The sequence below is a fragment of the Sminthopsis crassicaudata genome, chromosome 4 (assembly GCF_048593235.1).
Source record: "Sminthopsis crassicaudata isolate SCR6 chromosome 4, ASM4859323v1, whole genome shotgun sequence".
NCBI classification, from domain to species: Eukaryota; Metazoa; Chordata; class Mammalia; order Dasyuromorphia; family Dasyuridae; genus Sminthopsis; species Sminthopsis crassicaudata.
Genome location: NC_133620.1, coordinates 425,127,199 through 425,151,960, shown reverse-complemented (window position 1 = coordinate 425,151,960; position 24,762 = coordinate 425,127,199). Strand labels below are relative to the sequence as shown.

Below are 24,762 nucleotides of genomic sequence, written 5' to 3'. Positions count from 1 at the left end.
TGAACAAAATAATAAATCTGAGAATTATTTCTTTCAACTATATATTTCTAAATAATTTTTGGTCCAAACTTTTCCTTTGAAAGTTTTGAAAGTGAATGAAACAAATTACAAATATCAAGAAAATACCTATTTTTAATGCATCACACCCTTTGTATTCAACATATTCTTCCCCTCCAAAAATAATGTCCCCCACAAACATGTACCTTGCTTATCTTTCTTCCTTCTCTTCTCTATGGGTTTTATTTATGCATTAGTCGACCTTTTTAGCCATTAGGACCATCTTGCTTCTGCAGTTAATTAACACAAGTACCATAATTTAATACAGTTAATGCTACTTGATGCCCTTTAATGTACCTTCCATTAGTGATATTTTTGTAGTATTACCCTGTAAATTAAAATGAGATCAAGACTAAGAGAGGCTCTCTGTAATTAAGGTACTGGCACATTGCAATCCTTTATTATTCACCAGAGAAAATCACCCTGATTTAGTTGAGCAGGACAGCCATAAGTCAGGAGGAGTTCATGAGGATTATTAGGTTTGTCAAATAATGGGAGTACGGTGGAAATGCTGAAGTCACTACCAGCTGTGTTTCCTCCCCTATCCTCACATTATCTTAATAAATACACAATGAGAAGTGAAAACAGTGATTGTATCAATAGCTGCCAGTTGAAGAATGAAAATGTTCATGGGAAATTTTAGCTCTTGCCACCAGGAAAATAGGTCTTAGATGAATCTTAGATCAGTCATACGGTGAATTAATTTCACAAAATCTTCTAACTTCAACATTAATGTCTGGATATAGTAAGAAAACTGAGACACACTGTTGTATCTTCATGATGGGATTCTTCATTTAGGTCTGGAAAGGACATGAGACATCATCTAGTCCCATATTCTCATTTTCTAGCTAGAGGCCAAAGACTATAAAGGCCAAATCCAAGAGGCTATTTAAGGTCACATGGATGGAAATAAATAGATCTAAGAGATAAAATCAGGTCTGATGACTCTTCACTGTAATATGCTGCCTCCCTTCCATTTAGCATTTATCAAGGGTTTTAAACACATTTAGCAAGAAACAAGGTGACCTCTCCACAACAGACTTCCATCAAACATTTTATCTTTATGTGATTCAATATTTGCTCATGAATCAAACCCAAAATACATACAGATTCTTTGCAAGTAATGAGACAAAATGGATAATGGGTTTTCCTTATGGCCAGAATGAATAGAGTTCATTTTGATGTTTGACCTTTGAAGAGATTATGTAGACACTCCAAACCTCAGTTTCCTCATATGTAAAATGGTAATAATAATGCTACCTGAAGTAATATGTCTAAAGTATTTTGCTAATCTTAAAAGTATCCAAAAAATTTAAACTTAAAATGTTGGGCATTGTACCAGGGCGTTGACTGAATGACTATTTCTAAAATGCATCTTAAGCTCAACAATTAGTTGCTGATAAAAACCATCAGTAATCCATTCATATTCTGTATACATATTTATAAATTTAACAAGAATCAAAAGAAGAAGAAGAAAAAATGGAGGAAAGGGAGGAGGAGGAGGAAGATGATGACAATGATGATAAGAAGGGTGAGGAAAAAAGGGAAAGAACTAAAAAAGGAAGAGTAGAGAGAAAAAGATGAGGAAGAAGAAAGAAGAGAATAAAAACAAGGAAAGGAGGGAGAAAAAGGAGAGAATGACAAAGAAAAGTGAGAGGAAGAGGAAGTGGAGAGGGAGAAAGGAAAGAAGCATGAGGAAGAGGAGGAGGAGAAGAGGTGAGAAGGAAGAGAATGATTATTTCTCCCTCTCTATTCCCAGCAAACATAAAACAGCAAAAGATACTTCTGCACATGCAAAGGAAATGAGGGAATGAACAAGCAGGAATGAACAAATAAATTATTCTTATATTAAAAACCATTTATTAAATGCTTACTATATTCCATACATTGTGCTAATGCTTAGGGATATAAATACAAAAGCAAAAAAATATCTGCCCTCAACAACACATCCTGAAATTGTAGGCAGAGACTGATCCTTTTTTCCATAAAGTTCCTCTAAAGTGAATAGATTAGTAGATCCCATATAAGAATGATGATAGGAATGATTTGAACCTGGCTGATGGGTGGGTGTGGGGAGCAGGATTTAATATAGCAAGAAGATATTTGGGGCAGCACACAGTGAAATAAAGTATGGCTAGGACCATCCTGAAATAGGAGAGCCAGATCAGAAGTGAAAGTTCCAGAAATTAAGGGTTTAAAACATCTATGACATAATCACTGGTCCCAGTGGTTGTTGTTCATTTTTCCTTTTCAAAGAGAACCAATGATATCATGGGTTGTGTTTTGACTTGCACATGAATTGGATTTAAGTGATGCCAACTTGCATAAAATCATCAGCCTTCCTCACTCTTTCTGAGTCATAAAAGCTCAATAACAGGACACAAATCAAATCAATCCGTGATGGCCCAGGATACAGTGGATGACCTTGGTACCTTTGATGCCTGACCAAGTTTTTTTCTCATCTGCCCATTCTGCATGTGAAGAGGTTCCATATGTTTAGGGTAGACATCCCTCTTACTCACTAATGGGTTTGAGATTGCTCTTAACCTGCTCTCTTCTGAGATGGTTTTGTCAGGGTGTGGCTTCTGCAGGTACTACAGAGCCATGGGTGAGTATTAGATGAAGGTGTACAACAAAGGTAGATAGTGGTCCTGGAAAGGGCTGGGCAAGCCCTCACACAGAGGTGCTAGCATTCCCTGAGTTCCAAACACCCAGTGACAAGGCAGCTGTGGAAGATGTGGAGAATGTGATAGTGGAATAAGGAACACGACTAGGATGACCTGAAGCATTGGGTGATATGAGTCAATCACCCATGAAAGGGGCTTGGGAAGAAAGAGCAGAGCAAAAGTTCTAGATATAAACTAGGACTCAAAAGCTCCAGGTTTATGAACAATATCAATCCTTCAACCTCTTGAATATAATTTGCCATGATCTAATCTACTTTTTAATCCTTCACATTATTTCATTTCACTCTATTTAGCAATCAAACTGAAACACTAGTTTGTCCTAAAACTAAATGTTCCATCTCCTTTTTTGATCACTTCCTTTTAAAGTTCACCTCATATTGCTGCTCTTCTATGAAATCTTGCCTGACACCTCCAGATAAAATGGTTTCCTCTTTCTAACTTTCCTAGAACGTTCGTTCTGTCTCTTTCCTTTGTCCCACCATACCAAACTATATTACATTTGAGTGTGTATATATATATATGTGTGTGTGTGTGTGTGTGTGTGTGTGTGTGTGTGTGTGTGTGTGTGTGTATGTATGTATCCATCTACACACCAAATCCCAGAAGAATAAAAACTTCTTCAATTGAAGTTAGTAAATTAGTTCTTCCCAGAGCCTTCGTTTTGTGGAAGGACCCAGGGGAACTATTCTGTATTCTTCTCACAAGTCATCTTCTTACTCTTCAGACTTTACCACCACTTCCTTCTCACTCTGGAAATTCCCCCAATACATGCGATCCTCTCCTCCTGGATTATTCCAGTATTCTTGTGACCTCTTTTTTTCATGGGTGAGGAATCCCAGAATCTGCCTCCATTTTGTGGAATGGCCTAGGATATGTATCCTTCTTAGCCAAACTTTATTTTTTTTCTCCTCATTTTGTTTTTGACTCTCCAGACTTAGTCATACCTTTCTTCCCTTCTTCAATTCCCTTTTATGTGTTGTCTTTCTTCATTAGATGGAAGCTCTTTGAAAGCAGGGACTCTGTTTCTTTTTGCTTATATTTGCTTATATATTACTTAATAATATATATGCTTATACACATTTCCAATGCTTAGTATAATCCTTATGATAAGCACTTAATAAAGACTTGTTAGTTTGACTTGACTTACCTCTTTGGGTCTCAATTTCCTCATCTAAAAAACCAAAGAGTTAACCTATATAATCTCTGAAGTACTTTCTAGTTAAAGTTTTAACACAGTTTGGAAGTAACTGAATGTAATCTTATAGATGTTTTACCAGAATTTCATCTACAGACTACCTGGATTTCAGTTCACTAGTGAAGAATAAAGAGCAAGGAGCTGAGTCACAGATAAAGCTGGGAGTGCTAATGGTGGTAGAGGGAGTCACAATAGAAAAGGATCCAGAGAAATGGTGAAGTGTAAGACACATTGTCTGTCATGGTTCAAACTACTATTATATAATGACCTTGGGAAAGTAAAAAATGGAAGTCACATAAAAATTTATTGAAATTGTATTTTCAATGACTAGTTTGCCAAATTATAAATTCATTAAAAACACAAACACAAAATTATAAACATACCATATATTTGAGTTATTCACTTAAAAAGTTCCGCAGGATTATTCTTTTAAAAGAAGACAAATGAGAATTGGTGGAATGGTTGAATTCTAGGAGTTTGAGGCCTAATGAATTTCTGTAGTTATTGCTTTTGTTCCTAACTTGGGATTCCATTCTGGTGGTAAATTCTTGGTGTGAAACTCCTAGCTCAAATGTCTTGCCTCTAGTTACACATCTTCTCTTCCATACACTATACTACATTATACTCTGTCTTGATAAAATGGTTTATCCAAATCAATATTTTTTTAAATTAAGCATTAAGTAGAACACTACAAAGGAGTGTACTATGCTTCAAATCCAGACATCTGAATTCAAACCATGGTGGATAGGTGGTGATATAGTGGATAGAGTGCTGGGCTTAGAGTCAGCAAGATACACCTTTTTGAGTTCAAATTCAAACTCAATCAATACTTACTAACTGGGCAATTCTATTTGCCTCAGGTTTCTTATCTATAAAATGACCTGGAAAAGGAAATGACAAACTATTCTAGTATCTTGTCAAGAAAACCCAAAATAGGGTCATGAAGAGTTGGATACAATAGAAATGACTGAACAGCAAATATACTATACAAAACAGAAATGAACCTGGCCCTGTCCTCAAGGACTTAACATTCTAATTACAGAAAAAACAAACAAACAAATAAAACATAGACAAATGAGTAAATACCAAACATATGTAAAATATAAGCTTTAGAACTACTAACACAAATTATGGATAATGGGAAGTTGAGTCCCCAGAGGTTAGTTACTTCATCACTCCTTCTAGGTCCTGGGAATAACCCAAAGAGGTATATGGGTCGTTTTTCTAGTACAGTAGATTGATATCAATTTTTCTAGTTTTTCTAGTACAGTAGTTGATATCAATTAGCCAATTAGCTTTTAGAATTGGATATTTACTAAGATGGTATAGTAAGAATGGTTAGTACAAAAGGTCACTCCTCTTAGACTTGGAGACACATTCTCCTACAAATTACATAGAATCAAGGTGAAAATGGGCTTAGATTTGAGAGCATGATTGGCAAAAAAATAATTTATAGCTCTTAAAAGAGGAATCCATGAGCTTAAGCTGGGGATCATGAGCTTGAAATCTATCTATCTATCTATCTATCTATCTATCTATCTATCTATCTATCTATCCATCCATCCATCCATCATTCATCTATCTAGATCTAAATATAAAATTTTATTTCAATACAAGTTATTTCTTTGGTACCTGACATTTCATTTTAAGTACTGAAACAAATTCTGAGAAGGGATTCATAGGCTTTAACAGCCCGTCAAAGGGATCTAAGACACAAAAATAATGTTAAGAACGCCTGTCCTGGAGATACACCTTTAATCTGATGTCAATGACTGACATCAATGACTGACAATCTGAATTCATAACTGTCTGGGCAATCAACTAGTTTTGAATTCCATCTCCCCACTTTTACAATCATCAATACCATAGTAATCAACAACATTCTTAAGCATTAAGATTAAAGTATAATATTTAATATCATAAATAAAAATATAATATAGATAATGTTAATACGTTGCGTTTTTTGTCAATATGTTGTCCTAAAAATCCTTATATATGGTTTGGTGGCTTTGATTTTAGTTTAATACCATTGAGCTAGTTCCTCCTTCCAACTTTATCATAATCATATGGAGTTTAATTCCACATTAGGCTTTACTCATGGAGTGAAAGGTGCTTCTCAATCATTTTCAGATCCTGCCACCTATACTCTGATTATATTCCTTACCCAGTTCTGAATGGATTGCGCATTCTGACTCTAGAAATCTAGACATCATTACTATGTAAGCTTTTGAGGCTTGTTGTTTTTGCTGTTGTTCAGTTACTCAGTTGTGTCTAACTCTATGGTCATAGCATATCAGGCTTTCTATCCTGTTTTCCTGGCTTTTATTTGTACCTTCAAATCTTAGCACATATGTAGTATGTGTTTAATGAATTATTATTTATTTATGTTATTACTATTATTCTATAAATTTAAAAAAGGGACACTTGACCCTAGAATTTATCTGAATGAAGAATTTTTCCTCCATGAATTTTCAGGATCCTAGCAAGTAGTTCCATTTGCCAGGGGCCCCTGGCAAAGCAAACAGATGATAGAATACCAGGTCATCCAAGTTCCATCTTAGCTCTTGGTTATTTTTCCATGGTTACTATTTTCATTGCAATCCCAGTGTTTCCTGCTCAATGTAGGCCCATTGCAATATTTTTCTTCCAGCATCATATCCACTTAAGAGAAAGGCACTATAATTTTGCTTTCATCCTGGTATAGAAATCAAAATGTCATCTCCATCAGCAATTCCTATATAAGTATAGATATTATGTCATACCAGTATTATTAATATGCTCAATCGCAAAATCAAGAGAATGATAGGTCTCTCATCTCCAACCTTACTCTGGTTTGCCTTGAGAGACAACTAGATGTTAAGAAATCACAAAGATCTAAACTTGGAAGGAACATTAAAGGTCATCTAGTCCAAACCCTTCCTTTTACAGACAAGAAAACTGAGGCTCAGGAAGGTCAAATAATTTCTCCAACAAGTGGTAATCATCAGAGCACAATTTGAACCCAGTCCCTTTAACTATACTGTACTTTATGTCCCCCATTTCAATTGTTTTATATATAAAATACATATCATTTCTTCAAAATACATATTATTTCTTCTAATATGGATGTTGATAAACTATAGCTCAAAGGCCAAATCTGGTCTTCCGCCTGTTTGTCTAAAGACAAGCAAGCTAAGGATGTTTTTCTTATGTATACATTTAAATATAACCAAATTTTATTGAAACATTTCTCAAAAATCTTAGTTTGAGATCTGTACAAAAGCAGGCAGCAGGAGGCTTGTAGTTTGCCCACCCTGATTTAATATTTTATTATTTAAGATAATACATTTTTTATTCTTTGAAAATCTTTTTTTCCTTATAGTTTTGCTCTTTTTGCATCTAAAACTGGATCTCCTTACTCAGATTGAAAATACATCAGTGCCGGGGCAGTTAAATGACGCAGTGGATAGAGCACCAGCCCTGAATTCAGGAGGACCCGCGTTCAAATCTGGTCTCAGACACTTAACACTTCCTAGCTGTGTGACCCTAGGCAAGTCACTTAACCCCAGCCTCAGGAAAAAAAAAAACAAAAACAAAACAAAAACAAACAAACAGATTGCACTAAAATACATCAGTGCCTTAAGGAAGAACCTGATCCTCCTACTGATTGCCACTACTATTATAGCTATGAACCGATCTCTTTCTGGCCCAGGTGGATTCACTCCTTCTTAAGTAGCCTGGTAACTCCCTATTCCTAGGGGTTCCCCATATAATTGCCAAACTCAATTCCAATCCACTTAGCCCAACAATAACTCAGAATTCCCCAGCTCAAATGATTCACCAGTTTCACAGTCTTCCTGGCAGCATGGGTCACAGATATGCACCCATCACAACCTGACTCTTTTTTTCTTTTGTACTTCTATACCTTGATTTCACCCTTCAATTCCCTAGCCACATGTACCTCATGCTTTTGTTCTTGGTTGGCTCATGGAAATATAAGAATGAAGGAATAAATGAATAAGTGAGTGAGTGAATGAATGAATGAATATATTTGGTAGATAGTGATGGCTCTCAAAATTATTGTTGTTGTTAGTTATAGATGAATTACCTGATTGACTCTCAAAAGATTTTTTTAAACTTTATATTAAAGTAAATAAAAAAACTAGGAAGAAGCCATGATCTACTCAGTCTTTGATCTATTCAGTATGCTTGAATTTCTATTTAAGAGAAGATAGGTATCAAGTCAAAATGTTAAAAACTTTAGGAAATAGACTAAGGCAATGACTCAAATAAATCAGAAAACACAATAACTGTTCTTTATATAATAAACATATTACTTTTTCCTACATGATTTACTCTTTTTTAAAAAAAATCATCTTAAATGAAAAATAAAAAGTGAGGAAAAACCATTCTTATTTCATGTTTGTTCAATACATATTAAAAACAAACAAACAAACAAACATGAGCAGGGAATGACACAGATGTATAATCTTTTCTTATGCATTATTTCCTGAATTGAAAACAGATATTATATCTATCATCCAAAGCACTAGCAAGATCTTTATTTTAAGCATTATTCCATTGTAGATTAATTGACCCCATCTCCTCATCTTCACTGCCTTTAATATCTAAATAATCTCCTAACATGGGAAGATCCTTTGTCTTTTGTGAGATATTCTCTCCATACGTGTGTTTCTTTGTCCTGTTTTAAAAGCTACAAAAATCTATCAAACTTAATGATCAAAGACTTGGTTTAAATAATCTTGCTAAATTTGAAGTTTCTCAAGTGCATTTAGAAAACTTAGAGGCGCTAGAAAAACATTTTGGAGGAAATTTATCAGTGTCATTGGTTGCGGCAAGAGTACAACACTATCCTATCTGGAAGAGACAAACCCATTCAAGCCAGTTATTCTCTTACCTTCCGTATACCTTTATGTCTGAGATCGCATAAAAGTAGCGGGCCAGGTGTTGCTCATCTACAAATATTTCCCCAGTGGCTGGCCTCAGTAGTCTTATCCTCAGGTCTGTGATGGTAAAGAAATCTTTGAGTTTCTTGGTGGTATCCAGCTGTCCATACAGGGAAGCCATGTTGCGAAGCCGGGGTCCGGCAAAAAATGCAAACCTATCTTTGATTTCAAAGTGGATTATTTTGCTATTGGTCATATACCCCGTGGAGTACTCTTCTGTGCAAATAATTTCTAATATTGTGTGCTGCGATAAGTCCTTCACGGATTTAGGATCCATGTGGAAAGCATCTAAGCAGTCTGTGGCATAATACTGGTAGGGTTGCCATGTCCGTCCATAATCAAGCGATTTCTCCAAGATCATTTGGTCTGGACGCCCAGATTCAAAGGTAATAACTATGTTATCTGTGAGTTCAATGGTTTTGCTCCAAGACAGAGTAATGTTAACCTGGAGAGGCTTGGGGTACTCCTTCCAAGTAGCAGACTGCCAAAATGTGGAGGGATGTCTTCCTTCAAAATCAAACATCAGCTCAGGGGGATGTGCCAGCTCAGGGGTACTTGCATCACATTCATTATTGCACATGTAGGGGTTGCCCTATGAAAGAAGAACAAAATAGCTTTACCAGGGGGGCACGGGGAGTGGAGCACAACATAACATGGCTTTGACATAAGCACTGTTGGACTATTGTTGTTGAGCAAGGCTACCATGAAAAAAGAAAAAAAGAAGAAAAAAACATTTTCAGGTGAGTGCTTTATTTGCACTAACTAGATCCTCCTTTTTATTAAGAAAAAATGGACAAGACCACAATTTCCTTACTTTTCCCCCCTTCTGGAGAGTTTAAGGGGAAAGAAAACAGCTTATTTATCCCAAATGTATTTGATTAATAATTTGGTTCCAAGAGCACCAAAGCATTGAATAACTGCCTGCCTAATGGTTGGATAGCTCTGATTCCTTTTAGAAAGATACTTCCACAAAACAAGAAACATTTTTTTTCTGCCTCAAGTAAATTCTTTAAGAGCACAATTCATTAAAGAGAAAGAAGGAAAGGAGAGATAGATGGATAAACAGGCAGTCGTATGTATGTATATATATATATATATATATATATATATATATATATATATATATATATATATATATATATACAGAGAGAGAGAGAGAGAGAGAGAGAGAGAGAGAGAGAGAGAGAGAGAGAGAGAGAGAGAGAGAGAGAGAGAGAGAGAGAGAGAGAGAGAGAGAGAGAGAGAGAGAGAGAGAATGGATTACTTTTGGGGCAACTATAGAATTAGTAAACTATAAAATACTTGTGTGCTGCTAATAAGGCAAGACTCCCAATAGTGTTTTCATGTTTCTTACCCTCTGTTCCTTAAATTTATCATTCTTAATGGGCTTACATTTATATGATAATAATGTCTTCTTTTAAAACATTTACTTTGAAATGCACACATTTGACTTATATCAGATTGCTTACTGTCTTGGGGAGGGAGAGATAAGGGAGGGAGAAAAATTTGGAACATAAAGTTTTACAAAAATGAATGTTGAAAACTATCTTTACATGTATTTGAAAAAATAAAATACTACTGGAAAAAATAAACATTGACTTTGTTCACTAATAAATCACTGGGAATAATATCCTTGGGTTTCATGGAGGCATGCATCATAGCATACCAGAAAAAAAGATTTAACTTGCTCCCATTTACAAGGGATCTACCACATCTTTGAGTTTGATAATAGGATCATTGGTTCAGAAATGAAAGAAAGCTTAAAAGTCATTTAGTTAATGGATGAGTAAACTGAGCCCTCAAAGGGTTTAAGTCATCCAGATAAAAATGGACAAGGGTACAGCTTTTGGATCCAAAATGAATATTCTTTCCATTGACTAGGTCACAGCCATCTAAAAGATTACTGAGGTAGGCTGGAGATCACAGTTATTTTCTGAGAGGAAAATATCACCAAGGATAAGAATGTCTAGCTGCTTACTTGTCTTCTATGGCAAGATAAAAGTAAATTATTCTACATTCTTTACTTACTGATGCATTAACTTATATACTCCCTTCTTATAAAAGCTACTTCATCTTGGATTGTCCAAAAGGAGGTATATCACCTCTGGTTTGTACACCCTTGCAAACCTCAACATGCTAAATGTCTGTTCTTAGCTTTCATGGATAAATTAATAGCCAGCAACTTAGTGGTTTCCAGGTGTTTTTTTTTTTTTTTTTTTTTTTTAGTGATTGGTGGGGGGATTTTCTTTGAAGGAAATAGTCAACTTTTAATTTCAAAATTTCATGTCAGCTACTACCTATTAACATGTCTAATGTCCCACCTCTCCTCCAGCTAATTAATTATAAATATGGATAGAGAGAAAAACCCACCCTGCATTATTGTTCTTTTCTTTTTCTCTTAGAAACACAATTATGTTTCCTCTCCATTACAGGAATGGAAACATTTCCATCATCATGGCAGGGTGATGAGTTGGGGCTCCAATAATTAATTTACGTTTTGGACATTGGCACTTTGTCACAAGCTTGCCCCTGTGGAATGGAAGAATACTGAAATCCTTTTTTTCTGGCCTCCCTGGAGGCAACTTCCTCCTACCTGCTTAGATAAATACATCTAAATACTAAAGCTGGCAACATGTCTAGGAGAGTCCAATATTATTGATGTAGAGTGGTGTTGAGAAAGGGACATGCTATTTGGAGGGGAAAATGTCAGTGTTAAGAATGAATACATTCAAGCAATTGGTGGCAATGGGAATGATTCAGCACCTCTGTCTCATATTTCAGTTCAGGTATTCCCAGTTCTCTTTTCTTTATTACTATTTATAGGTATCCTCTTCAAAATAAAACAAAAGAAGGGGATAAAATTCCATTCCAAGAGGAATAAATCACCCACCTTATTATTATTTAAGGTCTCTTAAACATACCTAGTAAGCCAAACATGAGGTTGTACAAACCCATGGAGACTTTTTTTCTGGAAAACTATAAATATTATAGAATCTGTCAGATTTATAATTCTAAATTTATGTAAATAAATGCTTAATAAGGAGAGGTCAAATTCACACAGATCCCACCTTCATTTGAAATTTACTGGGAAAAAATATGGTCACTTCCAAATCTGTCAACACATAACCATTTGCACAGCCATTATTTCACATCCTCTAATCTTCCTTCTGACAAAAGCTTCTTCAACTGGAGGTCAAGAGGATCACTTATTTGATTTACCATGTGAGTTCTTAGACATTTATATTAAATGGGGCTGAAGGATGTCTTTTTCCCCCTTGTAAACACAGATACTAAGTACTAATCATATATATATATATATATATGTATATATATATATATATATATATATATATATATATATATATATATATATATATATATACTTTGGGGTTGTGGAATTGAGATGGAAGAAGGAAGAGGCACTGGATTCATAGGATTAGGATATCAGAGGCCAACCAGTCTATCCCTTCATTTTGCAGATGAGAAAACAGGCCCACAAAGGAAATGGGCTTTGAACATATTTAACTCCTAAGAAAGTATTCTTTCCACTTCATTAATAACACAGGTTAGTTATTGAACAAAATGTAACTTTAAAATACATGCTAATTTTTTTATTTTTAGAAGGGTATGTATGTATGAGATTCATATTCATTTTTAAAATAAGAATTAATTTTATAGATTATTTGATCTGAAATTACTCCATGTCATTTATAAAATCCATGTACTCAACAGTTGTTTTGGGTCACTTGTATAGCATGGGAAATCTTTGACAAAAAATATTTCATTAATACACAAATGTTTGTTGGCTTTTATTTCTGGCTTAAAATTTGGCATAACTAGGAAATCCCAGAATCCTCCTTGACTGGAAAGTTTAATGTCTGTGTCCATTGTTCTTTTTTTACCTTGAATAGCAGCAAGAGGACATCAAAACAGGTAGTAACCTATATATATATATATATATATATATATATATATATATATATATATATATATATATATATATATATATATATATATATATATATATATATACATATATATATATATAATATAATAAGTTTATATTATATAATATACATATATAACCTATATATATATATATATATATACACACACACATATATATATATATATACACACATACACACACACACACACACATATATATATATATATATATGATAAATCTGATTTGTGGCACCCCAAATTCTAAGATTAATACATGGGAATATAGACTAGCTAGTTCCATACTAGAAGACAAAAGATTTTGTAAAAGGTACTGCATATTTTCATATTCTGCTTATTATCATATTTTAGATCATGAAAATCTCTGGTTCCAGAGTAAAATGCAAACATCCTTGGACAACTGGATCCTAAAATACAACACTAGATGGGGTATGTCACCTTTAAAAGTGTATTGTCTTACTTTTGTTTGGGTCATAGATGTTGTTCTAGTAATTACTTGATTGTTGCTATTTTTTAAACTTGGAAACCAATCTGCATTGCACAGTGTCAGCTTTTGTCTTGGAGTTTAGACAAAGGCATAATAAGTATGTTTCTCCCAGCTTTATACAAAGTAAACATCTTTTTAAAGAAAATCTGGAGATGTAACTCTCTGAAGACAAGTACTTGCAGTAGAATACTCACAGGATAATATATTGAGAGTTGCAAAGGTGTTTGGGGATTATTTCTTCTAATATCTTCATTTTACAAATGAGGAAAATGACATCATGAAAAATTAAGTGTATTACCCAAGGTCACTTATGACCTTTAACACCAAACCCATCATCTTATTCATTGTAGGGTCTATCCTTGACACCAAAGCTTCTTCTTAAACTGTAGATTGTGACCCTATATGTAACTCAATGTGGGGTCAGGAAAATATGATTTCTTATCAGCAAAAGTTTGTTTCTTTACCTATGTTATATACCTATATAACCAGGGTTGTATCAAAATTTCTTGGGCAAAATGGGATAGCGAATGGAAAAAATTTAAGAAGTTCTGCTCTAGACATCTTATTATCAACATTTTCTGTAGATGACAGAACAATGAAAAAATGTCATTAGTTTATGTTGTTTTAATCTTGTCTGCCCCGGAAAAAAAAGAAGAAAAACTGAAAAAAACAGTGAACTACTGAACCATGAGAATGGGTTTCATTCTTTTTCTCATCTTACATTGGTAGGAATTTTGGTAGCATAACATTTCTGAAATTTACTTTTCAGCTGATCATTTCAAATGAACGCCTCTTCAAATGATTAAAAATATATTAAGAAAAAGTGAATAGAAGAGGTCTTCTTTATTTCATTCTGTTCAATATACTCTTTTAGGAGATTAATGATTTGATGACCATTACAATAACTTACTGAAAGATAGAGATTAAAAGGAAATTAGCTAAGGGAAAAAGGGAAACTTTTTTTTCACGATTTAAAATAAACCCTACAATTTTATTTTGATAACTAAAAAATGCACATATGTATTTTTAAGAAAAGGAAAGAATGAAAGAAGGAAGGAAAGAAAGAAAAAAAGAAAGGAAGAAAGGAAGGCATGGCCCAAAAGAAGAAATAAGCTTTGACATTCTCTACAGTTAAAGATGGTAAGAAAATGCATGTTGAATGTTTTTACTAGCTGTGTGACCTTAGACAAGTCACTTAACCCTGATTGTAATTCTTCCCTCCAAAAAGAAAAAAAGTGTTGAAATAGTCTGTGTAAATGTGGGCAGGATCTGTCTTATAGTCACAGATATACAAAGAAAAGCAATTATGATTTTTTTAAAGAGTAAGATAATTAAATTTTCAGCTTTTTTCATGTCTATACTAATCTCTTCTAATATCAGCCACAGTGACATTTTTAAAAGAAAAAATCAAATTTTCCAACTTAAAAAAACAAAAAATCTCCCCTGCTAGTTAAGTCTAACAGAGTTAGACACTAGCAAGTATAAGTAATTATTTTGTGGCCAGCAGGCAGCCTTAAATAGATCTTAATTTAAGTCCTAGAAGCAACAGATCTTCAGCTGATCATCTCCAGACCAAGCTGAAAATATTTATTGCAGTACTACCAATATTTACACCATTAAACGATTTCTAAATAATTCAACAGACTTTGCTTTGAAATATTTTTATGACAATTAGAAAAAAGAAAGATTTGTGATATTGCTTTTTATTTAGCAGAATATATGACTTTACCTCTGGGACAATCCAAGCTAGCTATTAATTAGCACATTGTAGCCAGTATAGAATGTTGTGACTGCTAAATATGCTTGGGGAAGTTGGGGTGAGAAATGAAAATTTAGGGCATGCTTGAAAAATGCTTATTTACAGAAGGTGAGTTTTTTCACAGATAGCACTTGAGCAAAATGATCCCTTTCCTCATCAGATCTTTGCTGTAGTTTTGTCTATTCTGTCTCTCCTGTTTTTTTCCCTCGTTCTGGTTCTCTCTCTCTCTCTCTCTCTCTCTCTCTCTCTCTCTCTCTCTCTCTCTCTCTCTCTCTCTCTGTCTCTCTCTCTCTGTCTCTCTCTCTCTGTCTCTGCCTCTGTCTTTTTCTGTGTCTCTATCTTTCTGTCTATGTCTGTGTCTCTGCCTCCCATACACACAGAGACACACATACATAGGTACACATATTTTTTCATTAACTATATCAAATTTAATTATTGAATTTGAACTTTGGTTGAGATATTCTTTGTCTTTCCATGATTCACCTATTAGATGCCAACAATATAGAATGTTAGTGATGCCTTAGTGAATTCTCACAGAATAATCATTCAACAATCAAAGGAGCTACATAGCAGAGAGGCTTGTGCTTACAAGTGGTTTTGAGAAACATGAGTGTCAACACATATGAGCTTGCAAGTGATTATGAAAAAGTGAAACCAGCAGATGGCCTCTCGCCCATTTGCACCTGGCTGGTCTAAGCTTGTCTGCTTGTGAAATAAATCTTATGTGGCAATGTGGGAATAAAAAAGATAAGGTACCTATTGAAAGTGCCTCCTCAACTGTTCTCACTTAGTCCTAAACTGTAACAACAAAAAGACCAGGATGCTAAACCTAGAAAAGAAATAAAAAAAGCAATAACTATTTTTGCTCCTCTAATTTATTTTAAGGAACAACAAAAATACCTTTAGGATATGTGCTTTCCACTCTAACAGAAAGTGAGGAAGGGACAAGGTCACCTCATGATTGAATGACTCTCCATAGTGTTAGTGAGGGGACCTGAGAGATTGCTTCCATCATTGTACTCTCTTCTTGTCTATTCCCCCATCAAAGAAAAAACTTCTATGGACCCCAACTCTGTTTTGTTGTTTGGTCAAGAGTTTGAGAAGTATGTCTTTTGATTCCATTTTGTTCTGTTTTCCGTGTGGTTTTCTGAGTATCCTTCCTTATCCTCTGTGATCCTAATTGTAAGACCAACTGTTCTAATCTATCTAACGGATAGGCTAAGGTCTTATCACCATATAATATCTATTGAGAAGGGAGAATGGTGGTCAGAATGAGCTGGGACTGGAGAAGGGAAGGAAGAAAGGACACTAATCATAGGTGAGGGGGATAAAATACATGTCATGGCCTGATGATGGGCCCAGTCATTAGCAGCTATAATATTATATATATTTGTGAAAAAGGCAGCCAGAGGGGCAGCTAGGTTGCTCAGTGGGTAGAGCACTGGCTCTGGAGTCAGGAGGACCTGAGTTCATCTTAGATACTTGATAATTACTAGCTGTGCGACCCTGGGAAAGTTAATGAATTTCGATTGCCATGAAAAAGGAAATAAGAAATAAAAAGATAGTTAGGTGGTACAGTAAATAGAGCACTGGGCCTGGCCTCAGACACTTACTAGCTGGGTGAGCCAGGGCACATTTCTTAATTGTTTGCCTCAGTTTTCTCACCTATAAAATAATCTGGAGAAGGAAATGGCCAACCACTTTACCTAGGAAACCCTAAATGGGGTCAGGATGATGAGACAAAACTGAAAACAACTGAGCGGCAATAACATACTTTATTTGTGCTTGTGGTAGGAGGCCATGCTAAGATGTGGGACAAAAAGGACAAACATAAGAATGTTAGAAAAATAATAACTTATGGAAATATATTTATTTTCAGTAGCTCCCCTCTACTCTTTGTGCACTCCTGTCAGCCTAGCCTATTTGCTTCTATTTCCTCAGCTTTAACTTAAGCAATGTCCCAAGTAGCTAAATGGTACAGTGCATAGAGCCCTGGGCCCATGGTCAGGAAGATCTGAATTTATATCAGTCTCAGTATATCCCTGGACAAGTCATTTAACCCCTGTTTGCCTCAGTTTCCCTAATTGTATAATAGGGATAATAATAACACCTACTTCACGGGGATGTTGTGAGGATCTAATGATATAATATTTATATAATGCTTAACACAGTGTCTGGCACATAACAGGTGCTATATAAATGCTTAATCCCTTCTCTTCTTTCCATGCCTGTAATGCTCTCCCTCTTCACTTTTGCATCTTGCAATATTTAGCTTCATTCAAGGCTCAAGGCACTGTATATTTCTTTCACAAGACTTTTTCTGATTCCCCTAATTATCAGTGCTTCTATCTCTCCCCCCCTCCTCCCTTAAAAAATTCTCAAACTTTAAAATATTTACTTAGGATAATTTTTGTGTTTACTTATTTGTGAATAACTCCACTTCCCGATATCTGATTCCTGCAATAAGAAAAAATTAGCTAGGATTATAAAGTTTGCAAAAACACTTTGTATATGTTATTTTATTTGATGATTTGATTATTATTACAATAATCTTGTAAATTAGTGCTATTATTATCTCTATTTTACAAATAAGGAAAGTGAGATTAAAAGAAATTAAATGGTTGGCCTAGGATGAGGCAACTAATAAGTTTCTTCATCAGGATTTGAATTTGGAACTTTCAAGTCTAGTATTCTGTGCACTATACTGCTCTAGATGCCTTTTAAGCTCTTTGAAGGCAGTAGTTCCTTTCATTTTCCCTTTTATTTCTGCACTGTCTACTGTCAACTTTTTTTTCAGAGTGTGATCTAAGAGAGATAAATAGAGTTAGATCTGCAGTAATCATCTGCTTCTAAGTGAATAGCAGAACTCTCCAAGTGCCTCAAAGGTTCATCTAGTATGGACCCAGGTCAACTTTCAGATGAAACAGCTGTCCCAGATCAGTTTTTTCTCTCCTTTTATTAAGTGCCCAACCATTAAGGTACTTGATTCAGGTGTTTGTTGGCAGTTTCTCCCTCTACATTCTTGCCCTTCTCCTGTCTGAGTTTCTTTCTTGCTCCAAAGCACATGCCCTATCTCTTGGTCGCTGGGGTGCTATTAGTTTTCTTAAGTTACCTGATTTCTTCCACCAAGGTCTTAATACTATGCTTCCTTATAATTATCCTTCTGGAGCCCCAGGTGAGCTAGCCATAACTTCAGAGCTCCATGTTCCACATAGTCATTCCTTGACTTTTGGAGATCATCAATTCCTTTGGCCAAAAGGAGGGACTGTGAAACTGAGTCAGTTAATGATTTTTACTAACCATTTTGATTTGCTTAAGCTCCCCTACTATCTAGAGAAGCCACATTGTCCTTGGGAATCAGAAGCAGGAGACAAATTGAGCATTCTTTAAAATGAACACATCAGCTGTATTTTGCAGTATTTGCATGCTGAAATTGGAACTCTTCTTGAAATGGCACAGAACCAACTCAGATTGGCTCATGTTGACCCCTGTCCAGTGACCAAACTTGAGATGGCCAAGATAGCCTTCTGAAAAAAAAAACCCAACCTAGGGATAACCTGAGATCACTATGTGATTACAACCCCTTCCCTTGTGATTTTTGTCTTTATAACTGTCCCCTGCTTATTATGCCCATCCTGACCTGAGTTCTAATATACATATATATATATATACACACACACATACACATTTATACACATTTATACCTGTCTGTCTTCTTAGGAGGAATAAGCCCAAGATATGACTTAATGTCTTAAAAAAAAAAAAAAAAAAAAAAAAAAAAAAAAAAAAAAAAAAAAAGGTTGACACTACCCTATTGTATAATGTAAGCCCACAGTTTAGTCAGTGGAAATGAGTTGAATAAATTTGAATTGAATTGAATTGAGTCTGAACTTGTTAAGTATATATTAGTAGGAATTTTATTATATATTAATTGGATTAGATAGTTTCCAAGGTCCTTTCCAATGGTCAATGCTAAAGTCTATGATTCTGTGAATTGTACTACATATAATAAAATGGTAGGAAAAAGGTTTTGATTCTGTAGTTTAAGAGTTAAAAAGAAAAAAACAAAACAAAACAGTGCTTCTTTTTAGACTGGAAACAGCTACACACTTCCTCCCCACTCCCATCACAGAGGTTCTTTTCTGACATATACAAAGGCTTAGGCCTTGATTGAAGTTACTGCTTGTTTCAATCTTCTTCCTGTCTACACTAACACTTTGTGGACTTTTTTACTCAAGAACAAAGATAGCCCAGCTTAACCTTTCCCCAACTTGAATATTGGAAGCAGTATCACACTTTACAGGCCATAATAAACACCTACATAAATCCCTACAGAGGATTATGGTTAGGATTTTCAACTCATAAAGGCCACTGAGGTCAAGAAGGCCAAGATGCTTAAAAGGAGCAAAATAAATTCTCAAGCCACAAGCCACAGAAATTGCAGAGCTGTTCAAGTCATTAGTGGCTACATTCTACACGAGGATTAAATATTAACTAAATCAACAAGGCTTAAAGTAAAGCTCTGAGATAAAGTTTGTTCTGAGGCAAAAAAAAAGGGGGATGATTGCTTTCAAAAAATATAATTCTCCCTAAGCAATCATCAGCAAAATATGTCTAGCAACGCACTATACTTTGAAGACAGGATAAAACCTAGTGGACCCAAGACACTTGGCTATAGTAGACTCTAACTGAAGTAGAGCTCTTTAAGGGAGAGTAATTCAAGTAAAATAATGGGACTGAAATCACTATGGAGGTTGGATGCTCCAGGCCCTTATCCTCCCAAGTATCATGAGGGATAGGTGAACATTTCAAATCCTAAATATCCTAATCCAGATTCACCTAAATAGGAAATCTTCATTTTTCTTCTAACATCTAAAGCCAGATAAATCCAGAGGCCAGTTTTTGAAAGTCAACAGACTAAAACTGTGCTTTGAGGAAGTGAGCATTCACTTAAATATGGATACCAAATAGAGCTTTCTAAAATCAGTGATTTTATAGGGAATTATTTTCTGTTATTTCCTTACATTTCAGCATCCCCCCAATCATTTCTTCCATCTTCTCTCTTATTGCTCTGCCTTTCTCCTAGTTTCCTTATTATTATTATTTCCTTATCATCATCTGATACCTCTAGAGCTGAAAATATCTTTCTCCAATCCAGCATAGTGTTTATTTCATGTAAAGTGTTCTTGGCTCCCAGAATCAATTGTGAACAAAGAATATCGGCAAAGGACTTAGGAATTAAACTTAGAGGCAGTTTTCTTAGCACTAGTCCATTTGACAGAGCTTTAGGAGGTACAAACAGTTCAAGTTTAGGATTTATTTTTGATCCTTTGTTATTGTTGGGTATGGCCAAGGGTAGAATGGGAGTGAGGAGAAGGGTTTATATAGTAAGACTCATATTTTATTGTTGTAGTAAAGCTGTTGATGAAGAAACTTTTTCCCCCACTGAAAATTTGCAAATGTTCTTTGATTTAAAGGCTTAACTAGTAACAGGGTACATTGACAGGTTTTGATAGTCATTTATATAAATTATTAGGGTTCATCTGGTCCTTTTAAAGACAAGGAAACTGCAGATTCAGAATACATACATTGCCTGAATCACATGGTTAGCATATGTCAATCATAGTGTTTTAACTGAGGCTATTTTCAGCATTGAGGTTTGGCCTAGATAATATCTTTTCTGATAGAATCCTTACTTGTTAAAAAGAGGGGCAATTAATAAATACATCCCATTATGACCAAATCTAACAATGCATCCTAACCTCCATTGTTACAATACTGCTCAAAAAAAAAAAAAAAGATAGATGAAATAAAAAAAAACAACACATATTGCATTAAGTAATATTGTCTGCTTTGGAACCAAATGCTAACATTCAGCTCAGAACATCTAACAATATTTCTTGGGTTACTCATGAGAACAACCCCCAAGTTGGGCAACTGAAATCTGGAAAATTATCATTCCCTTTTGCTTTCTTTCTAGAACTATTTTCTTTGATGTTGTTATCTAGTTGTTTTCAGTAATTTTCTACTCTTAAAGACCCCATTATGGATCTTATTAAAAAAAAGATACTGGAGTGGTTTGATATTTCATTGTCCAGTTTATTTTGCAGATAAGGAAACTGAGGCAAAGAGGGTTAAGTGACTTGTTCAAGGTGACACAGAGTCTGAAGCCAGTTTTGAACTCAGAAAGGTAAGTCTTGATTCTGAGTCCACTGCTCTATCCTCTGTGCCAAATGGCTACTGGAACTATTTTCTAGTTTATCTTGGGAAAATAACGAATAGGGTTGGAAAGGAACATGACAGGTCATCAATTCATTTTATACCTACTTAACCAAGAATCGCCTCCATAACATCCCTGAAAAGTAACCATTTAATCTTTACTTGAAGATCTCCAGAGCAAGAGAATCCCTAGCTTCATTCCATTTTTGGATCATTCTGTTCATTAGTTTTCTCTTTGCATCAAGTCAAAATTAACCTCTTGGAAATTTCTACCAAGATCCTAGATCTAACCTCTTGGGTCAAGCAAAACAACTCTAATCTCTTCTCTATATGAAGACCTTTCAGGTTCTGGAAACACGACTGTCATGCCCTCTCTGCCCCACTCTCCCAAGTATTTTTTTTAAGGTTTCTCTCTACACTCTTCAATAGGTCATCATAACGCACAAACAAATAGCATTTAAAATCCTAGTTCTTCTTTTGCTTCTGTTCCCTTAGTTAATTCTATAATTAACAGAGAAAACTAGTAACATATTATACTTGGAGAGAATTTTGCTTCTTAATTAACAGGTACACCATTTTTAGGTTACAGCCAATAACAATATCTTTTTTTTTCTCTCCACAAGATTAGCCCACTAAAGTGGCCAAGATCACCCTTATAAAACAAACGGTATATCAATCAATAAAATGTTATTGAGTGTTTGCTCTGCCTGATACTGTTCTAAGTGGTACAATTTTTTTGCAAAACAAAAAGTTCTCAGATTATTTAAGGACATAAGCCAAGGAAATATGGATATATAGTAGAGTATAAAACAATATATAATAAAATAGGCTGTAAAATATTGACAACAAATAATAGCACATAATAGTGTTTTAGTTTTTATTGATTCTTGATTTTACCATTGTGGATGCCCCTTTATCCAACTTCACTAGGTGGTATAGATGCTAGAGTGCTGGGCCAGAAATTAGGAAGACCTGAATTCAAATCTAATTTCAGATATTTATTAGCTGTGTGACTTTGGAAAAGTCAGAGCTTAGAAACTGGAAAATGAATGGATGTCCATCAATTGGATAATAGTTGGGTAAATTATGGATATGAATGTTATGGAATATTAGTGCTCTGTAAGAAATGACCAGCAGGATGAATACAGAGAGGCTTGGAGAGACTTACATCAACTGATGCTGAGTGAAATGAGCAGAACCAGAAGATCACTGTACACTTCAATATGGCATATATTCAATTTTTTTCTTATATTTCTTCCTTAGTTAATGAATTTTGTTTTTAGTTGTTTGTTAATAAGAGTGCTGATATGAAAATATAGGCATTTATTAGACCTTTGTTTCTATCTTTGAGTTCCTTGGGTTATGATCAGTGATCAAATTCCTGGGTCACAGAGTTCAGATAGTTTAATCATATTTCTTGAATAATTCTAAAATGACATCCAAAACAATATTAGTTTGTGTTTCCATTTCCAATCCAATTTATTCCCAATAAAATCAATTTATCTTTTTTATAATTTTTATCTATTTGCATTACTTGAGGTGAAACAGCAGAGCTATATTCACTTGATTTCATTTATTTATACTGTGGTTTATATTTTCATGTGGCTATTTATAATTTGTGACTATTCTTTGAAATTATTCAGCACTCATTTGACCATTTATCTGATACTGAGGAATAATGTTTTATGTTTGTGCAAATGCCATATATACTCTGAATTTCAAACCTTTATCCATGATATTTAATGCAAATATTTTCCCATTATATAATATTCTTCTATCCTATTTTATTTTATTCATGTAAAACATTTTAAATGCTATAGAGTCAAAATTGTTTACATTGACTTTTACGACTTCTATTTTGGGGATAAAGAATTTGATTCTGACTTAAAATTTGTCTAAAATGTGACTAAAGTTATTCTATTCCTTAAAATATCTTTTTGTGTTTTATTTTCTAGTTGCCTACCCTTTTTGAAATTCTTATCATATGTAGTATAAAATTATGGTCTAAATCCAGTTTTCCAAACTGCTATAAAAATATTCCCGTTACTTCTTGTCAAAAAGACAGTAACTTATGTTTCTTTGCTGTTTTTCATTGCTTTTGCTCCTTACTGATCATGTTTATTCTGCTGACCCATTTTTCTTTTTTAGACTGGTACCAAATAGACTTGCAGATTCCTACATAATATAGTTTGAGGTCTGATAATGCTATTTTTATTCATTCATATTTTTTCTGATTATTTCCCTTGAAATTTGTGACACTTTGTTCTATCAGATAAATTTTGTTGTCTTATTTAATTCTAGGTAATCTAACTGGCATATTACCCTAAAATCATTTTGAAAGTCATAAATGAAGCTCGAAGACATTCAGATGATGATGCTCAGGATAGTTGAGGAGGATCTTGAAACCATGACACATGAAAATTTATTGAAAGAACTAGAAAGGTTGACTTTATAGCAGCCCTTTTTGTAGTGTCAAGAAACTAGAAATTGTGTGGATTGAGTAATGACTCACTAAATTATGGGATATGGATGTAATAGAATATTGTTGTTCTATAAGAAATGATGATCAGGCTGATTTGAGAAAAGCTTAGGAAGATTTACATGAACTGATGCTAAATGAAGTGAACAGAGTTATGAGAACATTGTACACAGTAAAAATGATATTATGTGATAATCAACTGTAATAGACTTGGCTCTTTTCAACATGAAGTGTCTCAAGGCAATTCTAATAGATATGTGATGGGAAGCACCATCCATATCCAGAGGGAGAACTATGAAGACTGAATGTATATCAAAGCATAGTATTTTCACCTTTTTATTGTTGTTTGTTTGCTTGATTTTTTTCTTTCCTGTGTTTTTTTCCCGGGAAGGAGAAAGGCATAAAAATTTGGAAGGCAAGTTTTTGCAAAAATGAATGATGAAAAGTGTTTTTGTATGTATTGGGGAAAATAAATATATTTGGAAAATGTACTATTAAAACAAATGTTGAGCTTAGCAAAAAAAAAAATTTGGAGGAGACATGATGGCTAACTTCAAGTATTTGAGGTACTTTCAAGTGTAACAAATATTCAATTTCTGTTTTTTTGTTTCCAGCCAGAATTAGGAGCAATGGGTAGAATTTTAAGAGATACAAATCTTGAGTTTATAGAAAAAGACCCTCCTAAGATTAATGTAAATTGTTGCTTTAAGTGTCAGAGTATATCTCTTCACTTGAGGTATTTAAGTAGCATCTGGATGATCACATGGTAAGTACATTCCAGAGATTTTTTTTTTCAGGTACAGGTTGAACTAATTGGCTTCTGGGACTACTCTTCCAATTTTAAAGATTCTTTGGTGTCCTGATTCTCCCTGCTACTCAACCATCTTCACAAATGACTACAGGAAAACTTTTCCCTTACTTTAGTACTTTCTAATCAAATTAGTAGCTATAGATTCTAATTCTATCT

General features: G+C 34.4%; 1 protein-coding gene across 13 annotated transcripts in view; it reads right to left on the bottom strand.

The window, feature by feature from the left end:
• NTNG1 (netrin G1) overlaps positions 1–24,762 on the bottom strand; it is a 421,011-nt gene that overhangs the window by 193,633 nt on the left and 202,616 nt on the right. For 12 of the 13 annotated variants that reach the window (XM_074262832.1, XM_074262843.1, XM_074262830.1 and 9 more), the window contains one exon: positions 8,837–9,477. In XM_074262832.1, the coding sequence (XP_074118933.1) occupies positions 8,837–9,477 (641 nt within the window). Of the gene's footprint in view, positions 1–8,836; positions 9,478–15,853; positions 16,658–24,762 lie in introns of those variants that run through there. The other variant, XM_074262840.1, reaches the window with a different exon arrangement.